We start from the raw sequence: 18,094 nt of genomic DNA, 5'->3' as shown, positions 1-18,094 counted from the left end.
TATTACTTTGGTAATTGCATGGTATTACTTAATTATTGCCTCTTTATTATTAAACTATTACCCCAATATTACTATGTTATTACCAAGCTGTAATGTAACGTTCTACCAATATAATCTTTCTACAAACAGGAAAGGTAACAGGTAACATTTACTGAAAAATTATTCTCTGGGAAATCCAATGAAAAAGTGCAATACAGATTTTATAGTTTTAATATTTCTACTTCGAATGAACTTGTCATAAACCTTGTCATGTGCTCATTTTTATCATTTCAGTATCACAGTAACCCAGGTTTTCACCAGTTTTGGCCATCAGTAGTGATATAGAAGGGGGACTTCCAAACGCTGGACACAAATGTGAGAGGATTAAACTTTGGAACAGACATGTCTGCACAGTGACTCACGAGAAAGCTCTTTAACTGGGACATTCTGCATAGACATGCCTGGATTTGTTTTTCAAAACAGTGTATGTGCAAAAACACTTGGATGTGCATGACACAATAAATAACACAACTAACTAACTTACACTGAAGCGTTTAATTGAATAGCTTAAATTAAATTCTGCCACAGTCAAATCCATTGTACTCTCTATTTGTCTATATTTTACATACTGAACTGCAACTTGCAGCCCCATGTCACTGAGTAGAATCAAGTTTGTGAAAAGCAATTCTTCTCTTTCTGTGGTGATGTAGTGTGAATGTGAGTAAGCATATGGAGCAAATTTGTTGAAAACAAAATCAAGTTCAAGATGCTTTTTGCCATATACACAAGTCAGAACACTCTATATTACAGTTTTTTAACAATTGGCAACACACATTTTTCTGTACTGAATTCACCTTTTCAAAACTGCGCAGACAGTTCTCTTTATCAACATGCAGCTCTGCACAACAGTTAATCTAACATCCAAAATGCACTAATACAACCAAAACACTTGGTACACTTCTCAGAATCAACTCTGGAACCAGAACAGTCTCCCAACAGTAACACTTTGTCATTACACAACGATCTAAAAAAAGCACCAATAACTGGTAGCACTACAATATGTATCACTATCGCCTGTCAGGTATTTCATTTATTTATTTATTGTAAACCAAGATTCCATCACAACAAAAATGTCCCAGAAATGAATCAGAAATGCTGCAATATGCTTCAGTAGGCTTTAATTATTAATTATTTCTGCATCAAGAAATTCCAAGTGCACAAAATTAAACTAAAGTAATTCCAGTAATGCAATACAAAACTATACATATTCACTATTCATACTTGTATAGGACAGCTACAGCTATAGAAATACAACAGTGCTAGTTCTCATCCACATCACACCTTATGTCCTCTCCTGGGAAAGAATCTTTTTGCATGTCTGATCCATCCCTGGCAATCTTTTGCAGATATGTCCTGACATTCAGCATTCACTGTGTCCAAAAGGGACATCTGATCATGTGGCTGGTGGTCATAAACTTTCCATCTCCATGAGGACAAGAATTCCTCTATGGGCTTGAGGAATGGAGAGTAAGTTGGAAAGGAAAAGTGACATCATCCTGGGATGGGCTGTAAACCACTCTGTGACTGGAAGAGACGCTGAAACGCCACATCGTCCCGTACAATTACAGAACGTTCTGGCTTCTGCCTCACCTGGCCCCTCTCCTCACCTGGCACAAGTCTTTCATAGAGGTCATCCAGAAATATAAAAACGGGCTCAGTGCCTCAATTGGGAGTTTGTGCATGCTTATATATTTACATCTCTTTTAGATGTAGATGTAACAGAATCTAATTGGAGTCTAATTTACAGTACTGTTTGTGATACGTTAGGTTTTGAATGTAAATTTAACAGTTAACAGACAATAGTATGTAAAAGTGCAAAATGGAGTGTAAACACTCTTTTTTTGTGGTGGTTGAGTTTGAATGAGAAAACAGTTCATGAATTTCGAGTGTGTTCATTGAATGCATTCTGTGTCAAAGCAATGAAAAGTGATCCACCGTTTAGTCCACATTGACTGCTGCTATGCTGAATGTGTGAAGGGTTTCGAAAAAGTGAATTCAGTATTGAGCATGTGTAAAAAAACAAAAACAACCCTGCAATGTTGATTTTAGGCTAACAGTGCCACCTAGTGGCTGCTGAACATTATGCAGCACAACTGTATGAACCTTTGAGGTTGCTGAAGCATGTTATCACACTTTAATGAGTGTGCAACTGATCACAGACTTTGATAAGGCAATCAGAACAGGCAAAGAAATCTATAGGGCTGAGGCAGGTAAGTTTTGATTTAAAATGATAGCGGTAATGATAATAGTAACACTTATCTTACGGTGGGAGAAGTACTCAGATCTTTTACTTAAGTAGAAGGTGCAATATTGTACGAATACTACAAGTAAAAATCCTTTATTCAAATTTTTACTTAAGTAAATGTACAAAAGTATTGCTTATTAGTATGAAAATATGCTTAAAATATCAAAAGTACTCATTATGCAGAATGACACATTTCATAATAATGTATATTATATTATTGGATTATAATTATTGATGCATAAATGTGTACATCACTTTAATGCTGCAGCTGGTAAAGGTCGGGCTCATTTATATTTAGTCATTTATTTATACAGTAATGTGTATACTGATGGGTAGCTTGTGGATTTCCCCCCAGGGATCAAAAAAGTCTTTTCTTAACCTATAATAATACATCATCATTTATTTGTTGAATCTAGGAAGTAACTAGTAACTAAAGTTATCAAATAAATGTAGCAGAGTAAAAAGTACACTATTTGCCTCTGAATTGTAGTGGCGTAGAAGAAGTAAAGTAATAAAGTACAACACAATTCATTCAATCATGATCAGTGATCACGCCCCCGTTTCCCTATCAATAAACACCCAAGCGCATATTAAGCCTCGTACAAGATGGCACTTCAATACATCACTTTTAGAAGATCCTGATTCCAATTCACCAATCAAAAGCGAGTGGTCATCTTTCTGGAGATGAACGACTTTCCAGAACTTTTACCATCACTGTTATGGGAAACAGGCAAACTCACCTTTAAACTACATTTAGTCCCATTTTAGAATCTTAAAGTCATTTCAGCTGCACCATAATCATCCTCACTCACAAATATTCACATAATATTCAACATATGTTAACTATGACAGGAATGTTCCATCAGTGCGACCAATCACAACATGATAAATGATTGTTCATTGATCAGTGTCTTATGTGTCTTCAATGTCTCTTCCAGAAATCATGACCCGGTTACTCAAGAAAATCCACAGACCTTGTTGTGAGCAGTTTCATGTAGGAACTATCAGTTGAAAGAAAATAGTTCCTACATGAGACATTGCTGTTGAGTTTTTCAAATGTATTTTTTTGGTGCACCACAAGCCGAGTGCCATATAGTCCTATTATATTCAAAAAATGCAGACATCTTTACGGCCAATATCTCCAAAACTCAGCAACTCACACCAATTAGTCCAGATGGATAAATAGCACTACAGGTAAGAGGAGAAATGTTCAATTTAACATTACTCTTGATAAAGGTAGGATTTATTGGAGGCCTGTTATATTAGCTTTAATTATATTGCACAGGTGTAACTAAATTAAACTGTCTAGCTGCAGTCTAGCTGCAAGCAGAAATTTGTTGGGCCAATGAAAAGATTACATTGCACACAGAAAATAGGAGCATATCTGCCCAATCTACGCAACTACCGTATGAAACTGACAAGCCTATTCTAGTATTTCAGATCCCACACTTTTTGTATAAATCTTTATTAAAGATCTTACAAAATCCATATGCTCACCTTCAGATCTAATATACCAACATCCTAAAACATTAGGACATTTCCACGTGTGCAACAACTTCCAAAACCAATATGTGGAGCTATATATTGCATTTGGAACTTCAATACTGGATATGGAAGTTGACATTTGGAAGTCAGAAAACTAGATTTAGAAGGTGAAAGACCTCGAAGTTTGACTTCTAAAATCAATATTCTGGCTTCCAGATCTAACATGCCAACTTCAAAATCACTATGTGGAGCTGTATATTGATTTTGGAACTTTAAATTTAGATTTGGAAGATGGCATGTTGTTTTTTTTTCTTAAATCAGAACCCTAAATTTGGAAGGTGACAGAGTTTGGAGTTTGACTTCCAAAATCAATATTCCGTCTTCCAGAAAGAGAAAAACAACAAGGAACTTCTACATATGCACATAGAGGTTTCATTTCCCGTATGTTACACTGCAGAGCAATAATTTCCAAACCCAATAAGTAAAGCTGAATATAGACTTTGGAACTTGCATATTATTTTCAAAGTTTATGTTTTGGTTTTGTAAGTCAGAACACTAGATTTGGAAGTTGACTTACAAAATCTGTACTCTGGATTCTGGATCTAACTTGCCAACTTCCAAAACCAATATGTGAAGCTGCATATTGAATTTGGAACTTCCAGATTTAATTTGAAAGTCTGTGAATACTTGGGTGGATGATCACTAATTGTATAATAATTTAATTGTCAGTTTGTGCCTTTACTGTAAAAACTGATATAACTGAGGTACATAGGATCATTCAAATCAGCTTTGCTTCTTTCTCCAAAGGCCTCTTAGCACTTTATTTAACTAATTAACATTTACAAAATTAAATTGATTCATGTTCAAAATATTGAGACAAAAAACCTACTTTAGCCATTAGCACCGGTTGTATTTTAATTATACCCCCTCCCAACCCCCACAGAGACAAAGAAAGAAAAACAAAAACATTTTGGTGCTCTGATAATCAAGCAAATGTGTTGTATAAATATAAAACTGCTTAGCTCACACTTTCTTTACATATAGCAAACAAACTAAATGAAGAGTGAGAATTACACATTTTACACATTTAAAAGTAAACACCTCCAAATGTGTTATCCTTTTCCAAATGTGGTGTCATGCACTCATCATGTGTGACCTGTGTCATCTAGACTTTACAAAAAGAGCTGAGTAAGTTGTTTCATCTAAACAAAACGTTGATCAAAATACATCAAAATAGTCAAAATCTAAATGTGCTACTACAATGCAACAGAGGCATGTTTTATACGGCTCACACATGTTGATAATCACTGTAAAGGGTACATTTTCTATATGAGCAACACTTTTAAGCAAGTCACTAACAAATCTGTCCCAAAATGCTTAAGGGTTGCCCAGTTACTGTAGTGTCTTCTTGAGGAACTCAACCAGGAGGTGATGAGGGAAACCAAAATCCATCTGAATCACCACAAAGCCCTGCAGCATAAAGAGGGAAAGAGAGAAGCAATGGGCCTAATAAATACAACACAAACGGGCATGAGACACAATGAAAAAAAGTAACAGAGAACACTCACATCCTGAGGAAGCACCTCTGGGTTGAAGATGTCAAATAAGTTTGTTCCCTGTTTGTCCAACAGCCTGGTTATCTCAATCTCAAGAGCTGGAACACACGCCACAAAAGTACAACATAATGCAACATGTAGCCATTACAGGTTCCACTTTCATTTCCTGAAGCTACATTTTGCCCCTGCTATAAGTTGATACTCCATGGCCCAAGTATTTTCAGGCCGAGTTAGCAATGCTGTTCATCACGATTGGTCATGCAAATGTTTTGTAACGTCACAACTACTGTACTACTATAGCAAAAACAAAACAATAACCACAATTTTTGCCCGTTGAAGCTACAGATCTTTTTGGTAATTGTCTTGGTTGTTTAATTTAGTTAATTAATTATAGAGGAATACTTAATGATTGTGGTGTCAATGGGTTGAGGTTTAAGCCAAGTTGCACTTTATTATCTGTGTACATTTTTCTGTCTCTTACCAGACAGGACCTTGGGAATGCCGATCTTCTCCACAGCTTCTCTTATGAACTCCAGTTGTGTCTCATCCAGCTGCTGGAAACAGAGGGAGAGGTAAATGAACAAGTCCAATCAAACATTAAAACATCAGCATCATTTTAACAAGCGACATGCACAAAGATAATTTAAATGGGAGGGGAAGAAAAACCTTGTGTTTTCTTACTGATTACTAATTGGCATCAGACGAATAATCAATATACTACAATGTGTGTCATTTTTAACTGTAGAGGGTACACATAGCAGACATATAGCTACTCGATATATGTGCTCATGGTCAAGGTCAATTTGTGCCAATTTTAAGTTTTCTGGTCTGTTAACATTTTTGGGCATAGCGCTTTTATTTTGCAGAAAGTCTTACGTTGATGCTGACAAATACTTCTCAGGGTAATGCACAAATCGTTTCAGGATAAAGTTAAAGTTTTGTAAGAGAATGCAAATTGTTGAGCAAAAGCAAGAGTAGGTCTCTTTCATCTCCCATCTAAAATATTTTCCTCCATGTTCTAGGTCTCTGTAGTTGTATTGCAGCCGGAATTCAACTGCATTTAAAAATTGCCTAGTGCAGCTTTAAACTATAGTATAGTTTTACTGTAGTGCTTACCTTAACTTGTCTGAAACTAGCTCAAAAAACCTTACCTGTTGATTTTGTAAGGGCAGCTCAGCTTGGAATACAAAGATCCTAGAGAGGGAGGAGGATCACCATCACAAACCAAGCAAAGGACATGGATTAAGAATTGAATTTTCTAGTTTTTTAGTGGTGAATATACAAAACTGCACACTCAGTGATGATCTATAGTGCAACTGATCACCAGCCACTGAAAAGAATAGTAGTAATAGAGACAGGAGCTGGCAGGCTGAGCCCCGGTATGATACAGAGAAACAAGGTAAGCAAACTTGTGCTGGAAACTGTAGCTTAAAAGCTATGGGTGGACAGTGTTTCGTTAGCAGCACACCAGTATCTAAATGGACCAAACTGAGATTTGGGTCATTGGGTCAAGTTTTTAATCTGTTCAATGTGCTACAGCTGACTAGCTAATTAGTTCTCCACCCGCAAACTGATATTAGCAGTGCACTTTTTCCCGATGGATGTTTGTTTGGTCAGCCTTGTTTGTCAAATTAAAGAAAAAGCTGAGAAGAAAGCTAATGTGGATTATTCAAAGTCTGTGGTTCTTTTCGTGTTATGTAGCAGGCTGCTGTCTGTCTGTTAATGTGTTTCAACCGAAGTACTGTCACTTTCCAAAACCGACACTCCAACAATCAGGCCCCCTTCACACAGAGATGGACCAGCTTTGTGGAGGTGAGAAAGTGAACAATGTTTCTCTTTTTTCATTCTTCACTCAACTACTTCTGTCACCTTCGTGTGTACAACACCATGAATGCCTCTGGGGAAATGTGTGCCGTTATCCCCGTTTGAACAATTATTGCATTTTGCCCCTCTCCATGACTGCAGGCTTTTCACTTCACCTTCGAGTGCCATTCGGAACAACTATAAACACTTTTGCCTTCAGACATGGTTGTAGGACACACTGTATGAAGTGGTTTGTTTTGAGCATACTGACACCTTTAGTGTGACCAGCTGCCCATGTATGGAAGCAAGTTCTCCATCTATGTTAATGCAGAACCAACGGCTTCCTCACTGATTAATGTAAAGATAGGGAGTGCTGTCAGGAAACCAAGAAATTATATATTAGACCCTTTTGGGCATGTACGCTGAATTTAATTTCAGATGGACTTAATAAAGATACACATGTTGCAGCCTTAACTCTGCAGGCAGGTCGCTCAAAGATCAGGAAGTCTTAAGTCGTAAAAATCAACAAGAAAGGTCTTACTCTGACGCGTTACCCTGCAGAAAGAGTTTCTTGTCAGCATAGGAAGCTGTGACGTCCATGGCCACATCCTAGACATCAAAAACAAAGAAAGAAACATCACTTTCTTCTTCACAACAGGCCCTGCCCTCACATGCCCTTTACAGTATGACAAAGACAATGCACAGATGTTCATATTTTCACCTTTGTACAAAGCCTCAGGCGTCAATCACCACCTTCACCTTGTGGATCAAGAGGTACAGCTATTGATGTCACGCTTGAAGCAGACTTGTCAATTCAGTATCGACCCTTCAAAGCAGAACTATAGCCAAGATATACCTATGACTCACTAAATGTCGTGTGACCAACACAACAAGGCCTTGTTTCATTACAGTCGCATCAGAGAGGTATTGCGGCAGTTTTGAATATGGGATGTGTGTATGTCAATCTGCCTCAGTATTTAAAAGCAGAGCTGTAGACTGTAGTTAGTATAACTGAGACCGCTTATGTTCTGACTTCATCATGGTTCTTGAGTTTTATCGTTCCATACATATGCAATACCAAGGGTTGCCCAGAAGATGTCGCCATTTTTACTGTATCAAATGCTTCAAAGCACAGCACACTCACATGCTGTAAAGGCATCAGACATATTAATGGCATTCAAAGTACATCGGTCAGCTTGTCCACCATTTCCTTCTTGTACAAAAGAACAACAGAAAAAAATTACATTCAACTTCTGCTGCACTGAAGCTATTTACCTCCTAGCAGTGGAACTGGACCAAGGGGTCTATATCATCATTGAATATCATTGTCAGTTTAAGGATTTTAAAAGGATAGTAATTACTGAGAGGTAAGCATTTCACTGTGTGATCCTGAGCCCATGTCAAATAGTGAAAAACACAAGTATCTTTCACAGAAGGAGACTTCAGGAGATACCTTCTAAATCTTAATGGACAAGATGGCACATTGAATGTCATCCAAGGTTCCCAACCTTTTTTCTGATGCGCCCCCACATCCCTATCAAATGAGATCAAGTAACCCTTCCTTGACACCAGCCGTCATGCTCCAAATGTGATCATTTCAACTGTAAATTGCTTTTAACTATTTCAACCATTTATCCATTACTTTTAGCTAACTATTTCAACTGTTTATCATTTCCTTTGAGTTCATTTTGAACAGTTTATCCATTTTGTTTAGCTAACAATTTCAACCTCTCTGCTCACTTGCTAACTACTTTTCATGCACTCATTCACAACATGTGGTGTTCAGGTCTTACAACAGACTCAGGTTAGTGGGAGACGTGTCCTGTGCAGTCAGCTTATTGTAACTGGTAGCTTACTAGTTATTGTGTCAAGAAATTTACAATTTCCTATTTGAATAGAACACAAATGTAAGGATATTTTCTTTTTAGGCAAATCACAATCAAAACAGGTCAACACTGAACCCATCAAATATTCTTTGTTCTTCAACTTTATATTGCTGAAAATGTCCCGTCACAAAATAAGTGGCAAAATACCGCTTGAAAGAAGAGTGTTGGTGTGCCTTGACTCCCGCAGTGGAGCTGCCCAGAGGCCTTCGCCCACACGGCCGTACCCAAGGTGGAGGTGTTTAGGTAGGGAACAGATGAACTCCATACTCTTAGCTCTGGAGAACCTGATTCCAGCAGACACTGAACAGACAAAATGCAAATGCAAAATAATATGTCTCACCTGACAAAGGTGTGTATGTTTGTATTTGGGAGTGTGCAGGGATGAGGAGGTTTTTCCATATTACCTTTTGAAAAAAATCAGGCATAGCACTGGAGAGATTTGTCTTGAAAAGTTCCTGAAATCACATTCATCAACAGAATGTAAGACCCAACAAGAGATTAAACAGCAACAATTCAAGTTTAAACATCTGTGCCCATCTCATACTTGTCAAGAAAGACAACATATTTTATGTTTGCAGTATTTTTTCAATATGCAGAGCCGTAGAAAAGGTTTCAGTCCTAGTCATCTGGACACTGTTTTAGAATCAAGACGTTTCAGCTCCCATCCGGAAGTCATTCTCAATGACTTTGAGAACATTGAGAATGACTTCCGGATGGGAGCCGAAACGTCTTGATTCTGAAAACAGTGTCCAGATGACTACGACTGAAACCTTTTCTACGATAGAACACTCCTGGACGAATGAGGGACTACACCGTCTCAATATGCAGAGCCAATAAGATTGTCAGTAGGTTCCAATAATCTCTAAGCAGTAAGTACCATCAAAGCCAATTTTAGACAAGATTTTAATAAGATACCATATCCATATGTGATGTTACAGTCACTCTGCCTGGATGTTTTCCAGGCCATATTTAAAGGTGATGTACTTACAGTGAGATCTGCTCCAGAGACGTTGAATTGGAAACGGCCATCTTGGTGGGCAGCAGTAAGCATGGGGTTTAAGACCTGGTCTGGGGTTAAAAATAAGTACCACACACGATTTTAAGTACCGACACACCTCTAAATCACAAAGAGAGAAGAGAACTGAACTACCCTGCTGCTAATGAGCTGCTGCTCTTTGGCTACCGTCCTGGAGAAGCATGAAATTAGTTATTTCTTACTGAATTTATACTTTAGGGTCCATGGAGGTTATGCTTTAAAAAGTTCATAGATTAGAACAGTAGCAGCAAATAAAATTTGGCCTTTGAGCAATGTCCTGAAAAAACATGGTGGAGTCCATATGTCACTGTAGTATATATATATAGATATATATTTTTGAAAATCCAGTTTCTACACAATTTTACCACATCAATTCTCAGGGGATGCCAACCTAAAAGCTGCTGTCTAAACAATATCAGTAACTTCACCAACCCTTCACTACGCAAGAACATCAATATTAGACGATTTTTCAAAGCCCGGAATTGCATTTAGTGACAGTGTTTTCTTACTTTCTAAATATATCTTCACATGTCAACTATGGTATGGATAAGGTCAGTGAAAGTAACCAATTGTTAAAGGGACAGTTCACCCCAAAATCAAAAATACAGATTTTTCCTCTTACCTGTAGAGCTATTTATCCATCTAGATTGTTTTGGTGAGTTGATTAGTTTTGGAGATATCGGTCGTAGAGATATCTGCATTTTTTCAATATAATGGAACTATATAAGTGGAAAAATATGTATTTTTGGTTTTGGGGTAAACTGTCCATTTAAGGTTAGGGAAAGATTTTGGATATGTTAATAAAAAGGCAAACGTTAATTGCAGATCTGTTACAGGATGCGAAGTGCTGCCTCCGACTCACTACACGCACATCCACCACTCTGACCTTACTTTCCACCTCGCTACATAAAGGACACACTACTTCCCGTATTGGCAATGAACATTGGCACTGAGCGTAAATACCAGACTGGACTACACAGTTACTATATAAAAATCTAAATGGTAATTGATTTTAGTCTGGAGAAATTGACCAACATGTATCAGTTTTTCATTGTTATTAACATCACACCATAACTTAAGACCTAAAGCCAACAACCGTTTTTGGACATGCCAAATCATAGGATACTTCCTTTAATGTACCTTTTTTTTCTACTGTTTTAATTCCAGATTTCAAAAGACAATGCAATGCCAACTACTGACCTGACAACCAAAAGTAGAGCATCCTGTTTTCAGTCAGCTGACTGGGGTGGAAAACAGAGTCATTGATGACAGCGGAAGTGTTGTTATAGTTGGTCAGCCCCTGGAAGATTCATACAAAAGAAAGGAAAAAGTCGAGGGATGAACGGAGAGACAACAATATGAGCTTTTACACCTAAAACAAAGAGATTCTTATCTACGTGTACACTCCATTGTGAACTGTTATACTCTAAGCACTACTGCAATCCAACTATGATACAGAAGCTTGGGACTGTACAAAAATTATTGGGGAGGGCAGGGGGCTGACCAAGAGCTGGAACTTCATTGGATATGATATTGATATGATGATGTATTACAGCCCAGTCTCCCGTAAACATCTGTGTCAATGTTTGACAATGTTGGCAATTTCTCTATTTAACCATGACCATAGTCTTTTATCAAGTAGCTTTATTTGCCTTTTCTTGTCTGGTGATTGAGGAAACTCTTTTTGCAATGCAAGATAATTGCTTAGAATTGGAATTTAAAGAGGATATGGTTGTGTATTTGACTGTATATCAGAATCAGAATCAGAAATACTTTATTGATCCCCGAGGGGAAACTCTTTTATTACAGCTGCTCACTATCACGTCAATGCACACAGAAATAGAAGTACTAAGCATATCAGAATATAATACACTATAATACAGCTAAGATAAATTAAGTACAAAGTGGATATAAGTATAAAATTACAATAAGTGTAAAGTACAAAGTGGATTTACCGGTTGATGAAGTATGTACGGTATAATAATACAATGTAATAATATAAGTAATAAGTAATAGTGCATGTACTGTCAAGTCAAGTGTAGCTTATTAAGATGATTATGAGACGGTGGATATTGCACAGCAGTAATAGAAGTATGAATAAATATCAATAACTTTAAACTGAAAACAGAGTATATTGTACAGCAGTATTAAACACAGAATATTGCACAATTATTTCAAGTATTGCAGTGATGTTAATGATCCAATGTCCAGTTTAATGATGTAGGGTCATATAGACTGACACTTAACACAGGTATTATTTACCTTGTGGTATGATTCGATGTAGTTAGCAGTGATAACAGGAGCAGCAGTTACACCGATATCCACACTGATGTCTCCATCACTGAGGAAGTGCTCTGTAAACACACACACACACACACACACGTCCCAGATAAAATGTGAACACTCGTACATATCAGATCAATATTTATTTCATTTATGGATTCACACAAATGGTCAAATATATGGACACAAAGATAACCAAAGAAATGTGCTTTCTAAAAGACTTAAAGATATGACCAGACTTTCAGACACACACACAAACATGCACATACCTGCTGTGTCTTGTATGAAGTCAGCCAGTATATTTGCCACCTTGTTGATCTCCTTACAAATCTGCATTAGGGAAAAGACTCATCATTGCTACAGTATTACCTTTACTCTGACTATAAGAATACATGAACAAGCTAACAATCAGTTTGGTGGTAGTTCTGGTTAATTCTGTCTCTCTCGCCCTCACCTGTCCCTTTATGACCAGTTTGACAGTGAAGGTGATGAAGTCAGTGAAGAGCTTCTTCAGCCAGTTTGGTCTGACCAACAACAGCAAACACATATTAGCACGGTCAGACACTGTTATTATATAATGCAGATGCTTCTTCTGTTCTGCTGTTGACAGTCCATCAGGGTTCAGTTTTTTTTTTAACTTACTCTTTGTCGCCCTGCAGATGCAGATGGAGCTTGTGAAAATTCAGATAACAGTCTGATGTGTCTGCTGCTACCTTCCCTTCTCCACAGTCTGACCAGACAGAGAAAACAGATGTGAGGACATAAGGTGAGATGAAAGATAGTTAGTTGGTTTCTTCAGTGCTTGAATTGGAACAAAAAAAGGTTACAGTATGCTGAACCAGCAGCTGCACTGAATAATCATGACACCAAACCATCTATAAAGTAATGTGAGGAAGCATTTTGGATTCGACACCATAGACAGAAAAAAAATTATGGATAAACGTAAGACTGTTTGCTGACTTTTAAAAATGCAACTGCCTTACAGTAACGATGCCATGGAAACAAATCTGAAGTCACCTGTTAGCTTCTCCCTCAGTGAGGCAGCAGAGGTAATGTAAATAGTACAACATAGTTTAGGATTAAGCTATATGGGAGATAGTAAAATGTAATGCAATATAAAGTATGGGAACTCATGTTAGGAAAAATTGGATGGTACTAGTGAATACCGGCTCAATTCAAGCACTGTTTTTACTGCAGTTTCTATCAAGCCTCAATACCTGTGAACACATACAAAATAAGGTACTTACAAAGTTTGGGGTTGATTCCAAGATCAATCTGAGACTCAATTTCAAAGTCAATTGAATGTGCAACGCTGACACTAGATGAAAAAGAAATACAAATGGCAAATAAATACAAATCCATTTACTATCAGCTCCTGGGAAATTTTCTAGGAACAAAGAAGTGGCGCCACCAAGACTGAAAGTGCAACCTACAGAAACACAATCTTAGGAAATTCACGAAGGGAGTTACTCCTCTCACTGTTAGACTGACGTGATATGTAGTGAATGCGATGCCTGAAGACAACAGCAATGAGCTATTAGCACTTTTAGCACCAACTGAGGAACTTGTAAAAGAAGAATCATAATGTCAGCAAACTAGCTGAATAATGTCAGTTACACAGCAATATGTACCTAAGGTTTGCTAACATTGGCCACTTTAAGCTACTGGTCATATCAGACCAAGTAAGGCTGTAGCAGCAAAACCCCTGAGCAAGGGTGTGTTTTGTTACTACTGAATTCAACTTTTGATATGTAAGAGGATGAATGTGTTACTGTATTTCTTTACAGTACAGTACAAGTTACAGTGTCTCACCGTTTTAGATGGTAATGAAGATGCATACAGAGGAAACCCCACAACCGTAAACACTTATTTATAGAACTCATTTGTATCTGATGGCATAAGATGCAACTTTCATGAGGGACAACAATCTAAGTCCATGAGTCAAGATTCATTTATGTAACTAGAATGGCAAAGGCCTGGTCACACCAACATTTAAAAACAGTGAAATTCTGCTGCGTTAACAATTCGTTCCACTGGAATCAATTCGATTCGTGGAGTCACTCATGGCAGTGAAGCAAATCAGTACAAATTTTTCGACCCACAAATCCGTGACATTGACCAATAGCAAGCCATCTTGAAAGTTCTGACTTTTGAGGGAACAGAGAGTCCAAAAAACCATCCACTTCACCAACTATTAACGGCTCCACAAAAGAGGAATGGTTTTGCGGAGTAGTTGGTGCAGCTTCTTTTGGACCAAATTCTGTCATCTCTTGAATAAAATGTGTGAACATACTGTCCCATTAGTGACAGAGGTAACTAGTTTGATGACTGACACAATGAGAACAAAATGCCAGAAGATAGTAAATGGTATTAGATCTCTGGAAGCTAGCATGTTCCAGCTGGCTAGCTATCTGGCTAGCTGCTAGCAGTTAGCTCGCCAGCTACACTAGTTCACCAACCAGCCCTGTGAGTATTGGTGCATGGATTCATTTTTGGTGTGACCAGGCTTTAAAATCGTATCATCGCATCACCCTGCCACAGTTTATTTGGTGCTATGTAAAGTATATCCTATTTGTTGTCAGTGGAAGTAAGTATTTTAAATATGATTTTCTTGCTGTCTTCAGGTGTTGAGTATACGTGGATTGTTGTTTTTCATTGTGAAAGTAAAATAATATTGTTAGGTTTATCATTTATTCATTTAATTGTAGTAACCATTATGTCTTTATGTGCCTTTGCCTGCCCCTGGTTAAAGCCTTGGAAAGTGTAGCTTTAATGTGGAAACTTTAATGTGTAACCTTAATGGGTAAGCATTGGAATGTGTAGGTCGGGGCCCCTCTGTAAGGAGATATCCTTTGAGTGAAACCCTTGATCACCGGTCTGAGCCACATGAGTGCATGAACACTGCATGATCTGAACATACTATACACCTGGCTTTTTCCTATTGGATGAAAGTGTTATCTTTGGGCTGAGAGCCAATCACAGTGGAGTTCTTTGTCTTGAAACACTATAAAATGTACTGTAAGAAAGTGGTAAGGCGTTGTGATCTTGTAATTAATTACAATTATTTACTTCAACTCTTCTGTGTTTTGTGTCTTTCATTATGTGGTGAGTTCTTTCAGATAATTTCCACAACATCATCATTTGCTTTTTTTTCTATCACTGAGCTTGTTTTGAGAGAACAAGTGATTGTGATGTAGGATATTGCTGGTCACACCAACTCAGACTCACAGCCAGCTGCCGTATCCATACTGGATGGTCCCCCTGAAGACAGCGGACACATTGCTTATTTCCATGCTGATGCCTTCAGCTGGACGCAGTTCAAATTCACTCCGGCCAATCGACAGGTTGTGAATCTCCAAACTGGTCAATGGAGAAACAATATATGATTTTATGAGATTTTATGTGTCCATGTGTGTATATATGTGTATATGTGTGTGTGTGTGTGTGTGTGTGTGTGTGTCCTCTTACTTGTCCAGGCCATATATGACTTTGCCTATAAAGAGCAGGGATTTCTCTCCCTTCACACTTGGGTATCTGGCATGTTGGAACGCTGCCTCAATCACTTTAGTGGTTTTCTCATTCACTGCCAGCAGCACACAAACACAGACATGTCGTCAAAGACACTTAAACACAGGTGCATGGCAGTCAGGTGGGAAAACACAAACACACACCAAAGTGGCTGGGTATTCATTGGCACTTCCATTTATAAATAAAAAGACAAAATTAAATAAGGGAAACAACGGTACTCAATGGAATACAAAAATCTTTTTAGAAATTATAACATTACCACCTTAACCCTTGAAACCATCCCTGACAGACTGGCAGTCTCTACACTGTATTTTACACTGTTTGATACTGACACTGGCCAAAAGTTAGAGAGATGTCTGCTGACTTTTCTCTGGAAAAATTCCTTCCAACATATTTTATCTCTTCAAAAAATCAAAAGAGAAACATTTTGACACAGGAAGAAGACATACTTTTTGCAACATGCATCAGAGATTGTGGGAAAGCATTTTGATTTTTAGAATCACTTGCACTAACTACCACTAATTACCAATGGTGTGAAATCCATCTTGAAATCCTTTTCACAGCAATTTTGGTAGGTTGTTAAACAAAAGGATGAATGGTTCAATTGATTAAATAGATGAATGAAGCAAGTCTTTGGCGATAAATACCAAAACAGGGTCAAAATCCCACTCACACACAACAGCTGCAGGGTAGGTGAGGCGACATACAGTTCCGGTGAATCTGTAGGCTGAAGCAGGGTCCTGCAGGCAGGCGTGGGACACCCCAAACACAGATAGGAACAGCAGCAGGAGCAGCGGTGGGAAACGATCACAAGGCATTGTGCAAGAGGTTTTTAACCCTGTGGACTGTTTGCAGTTCACTGTATGTTTGTAAGTGGAAGTTTCCTTCTGGTGCAACTGACACTGCACAGTGGAGCACTGTAGTAGTAGTATCTTATCCAATCTCACTTCAGTTCCACAGCCTTTAAAATTCTTCTTTTAGGCTTCAATTCCCATGAGCTATGGCGTCTCTGCTCTCGCACATATGTGACAAAATTTCAGCCAGCCTTTTTGGATTTTCCTTGATACCTGCTAAGAGAACCCTACAGTCTACTAACCTTGTTCTTTCCACTGTCAGGGAGGGCTCTATGTACTGCAACTATCTAGTGGATACCCTACCCGTTATCCAATCAGAGACGGACAACTTGTGTGATTCACACTTGATGGAAGGACAAACACTGACTCTGACACTGATTTGTCTTTAACACAAGGTCCCCTTAAAGTAAACTGGTCAAAGTACAACCTTTTCTGATAATGAAAGTGCTACGAAAGCTCAGGTGGATACACAAACATTTTCATCTATTCAGATCAAATACTGAGTACAGACATTTAATGTTAAAACAAAGGACAAATCCTTTTTTTTCTCTATACATGGATCACATTAAGGAAACTAGTAGATAAAAATAGCAATTGGAGGACAAGAAGATACAACAGCACTGAACAGATGCTGCATGTAAAAATGTTACATGTCAATTGGTAGATCCTTAGGACTCCAGGCTGTAGGTTTTATGAAAATGTTGGGCAACAGTTATCACAACCAGTATACATACCCCACAAAGATGCCTTTAAAATGACCAGAAACACTAAATCCTCACAGTATAAACTTACCCTACATGCTGGAAATGAGCATGTCCGAGTGAATCTAAATCTGTTCTCTCCATAACACTTCTAAACGTATTCTTCTTTCCCTGCTCTCAACAGGTGTACGCTACAATCAGGTCCAACTTTCTCTGAACAAAGACTCTTTCAACAAGTGCTGGCTCAAAGGGAAACGAGATACAGAAGCTGACTGTAACGTGAACTATTCATTCCCTAGTGGTGTTTCCGTTAGAGTGTAATGAGTCTATTTGTTCTCCTCCAAACACAACTGAGTGAGTTTGGTTTGTCCTGAACTTAAAAGGCAGCGGGGTTAGGAAAAGGGAGGTACAGTAGGACACAAAGAGAGACTGGAGACAACAACAAGATCCAGAAAGGTGATCTAACATGTGTGTGTGTGTGTGTGGAGTTACAAACATGGTTACAACATGCTATTAGGTTATTGCAGAGCAGTAAATGCATTTATGTGTATCAGAATCAGAAATACTTTATTGATCCCAGAGAGGAAACTCTTTTGTTACAGCTGCTCACTATCACGCCAATGCACACAGGAATAGAAGTACTAAGCAAATCTAAATATAATACACTATAATACAGGT

The 18,094-nt window shown here is 38.1% G+C and overlaps 1 protein-coding gene across 2 annotated transcripts; it reads right to left on the bottom strand.

Annotated features, from left to right (window-relative positions):
• Positions 1-4,557: 4,557 nt before the first annotated feature.
• Positions 4,558-17,767, bottom strand: LOC122875326 (cholesteryl ester transfer protein, plasma). Of its 2 annotated transcripts, none has more exons than XM_044194303.1 (17): positions 16,535-17,767; positions 15,802-15,916; positions 15,562-15,693; positions 13,581-13,651; positions 12,976-13,063; positions 12,788-12,857; positions 12,603-12,663; positions 12,313-12,404; positions 11,251-11,350; positions 10,003-10,082; positions 9,419-9,469; positions 9,162-9,314; positions 7,670-7,737; positions 6,477-6,519; positions 5,807-5,879; positions 5,338-5,423; positions 4,558-5,239 (listed from the first exon to the last, which is right to left on the bottom strand). In XM_044194303.1, the coding sequence occupies exons 1-17, from the start codon at positions 16,677-16,679 to the stop codon at positions 5,162-5,164; spliced, it is 1,506 nt and encodes a 501-aa protein (XP_044050238.1). In that variant the 5' UTR covers positions 16,680-17,767; the 3' UTR covers positions 4,558-5,161. The 2 variants fall into 2 exon arrangements, with proteins under 2 accessions (XP_044050238.1, XP_044050239.1); XM_044194304.1 differs by having other exon boundaries at positions 5,807-5,876.
• Positions 17,768-18,094: the final 327 nt, after the last annotated feature.

Source organism: Siniperca chuatsi, linkage group LG4 (genome assembly GCF_020085105.1).
Source record: "Siniperca chuatsi isolate FFG_IHB_CAS linkage group LG4, ASM2008510v1, whole genome shotgun sequence".
Taxonomy (NCBI): domain Eukaryota; kingdom Metazoa; phylum Chordata; class Actinopteri; order Centrarchiformes; family Sinipercidae; genus Siniperca; species Siniperca chuatsi.
This window is presented reverse-complemented; position numbering and strand designations above follow the sequence as displayed.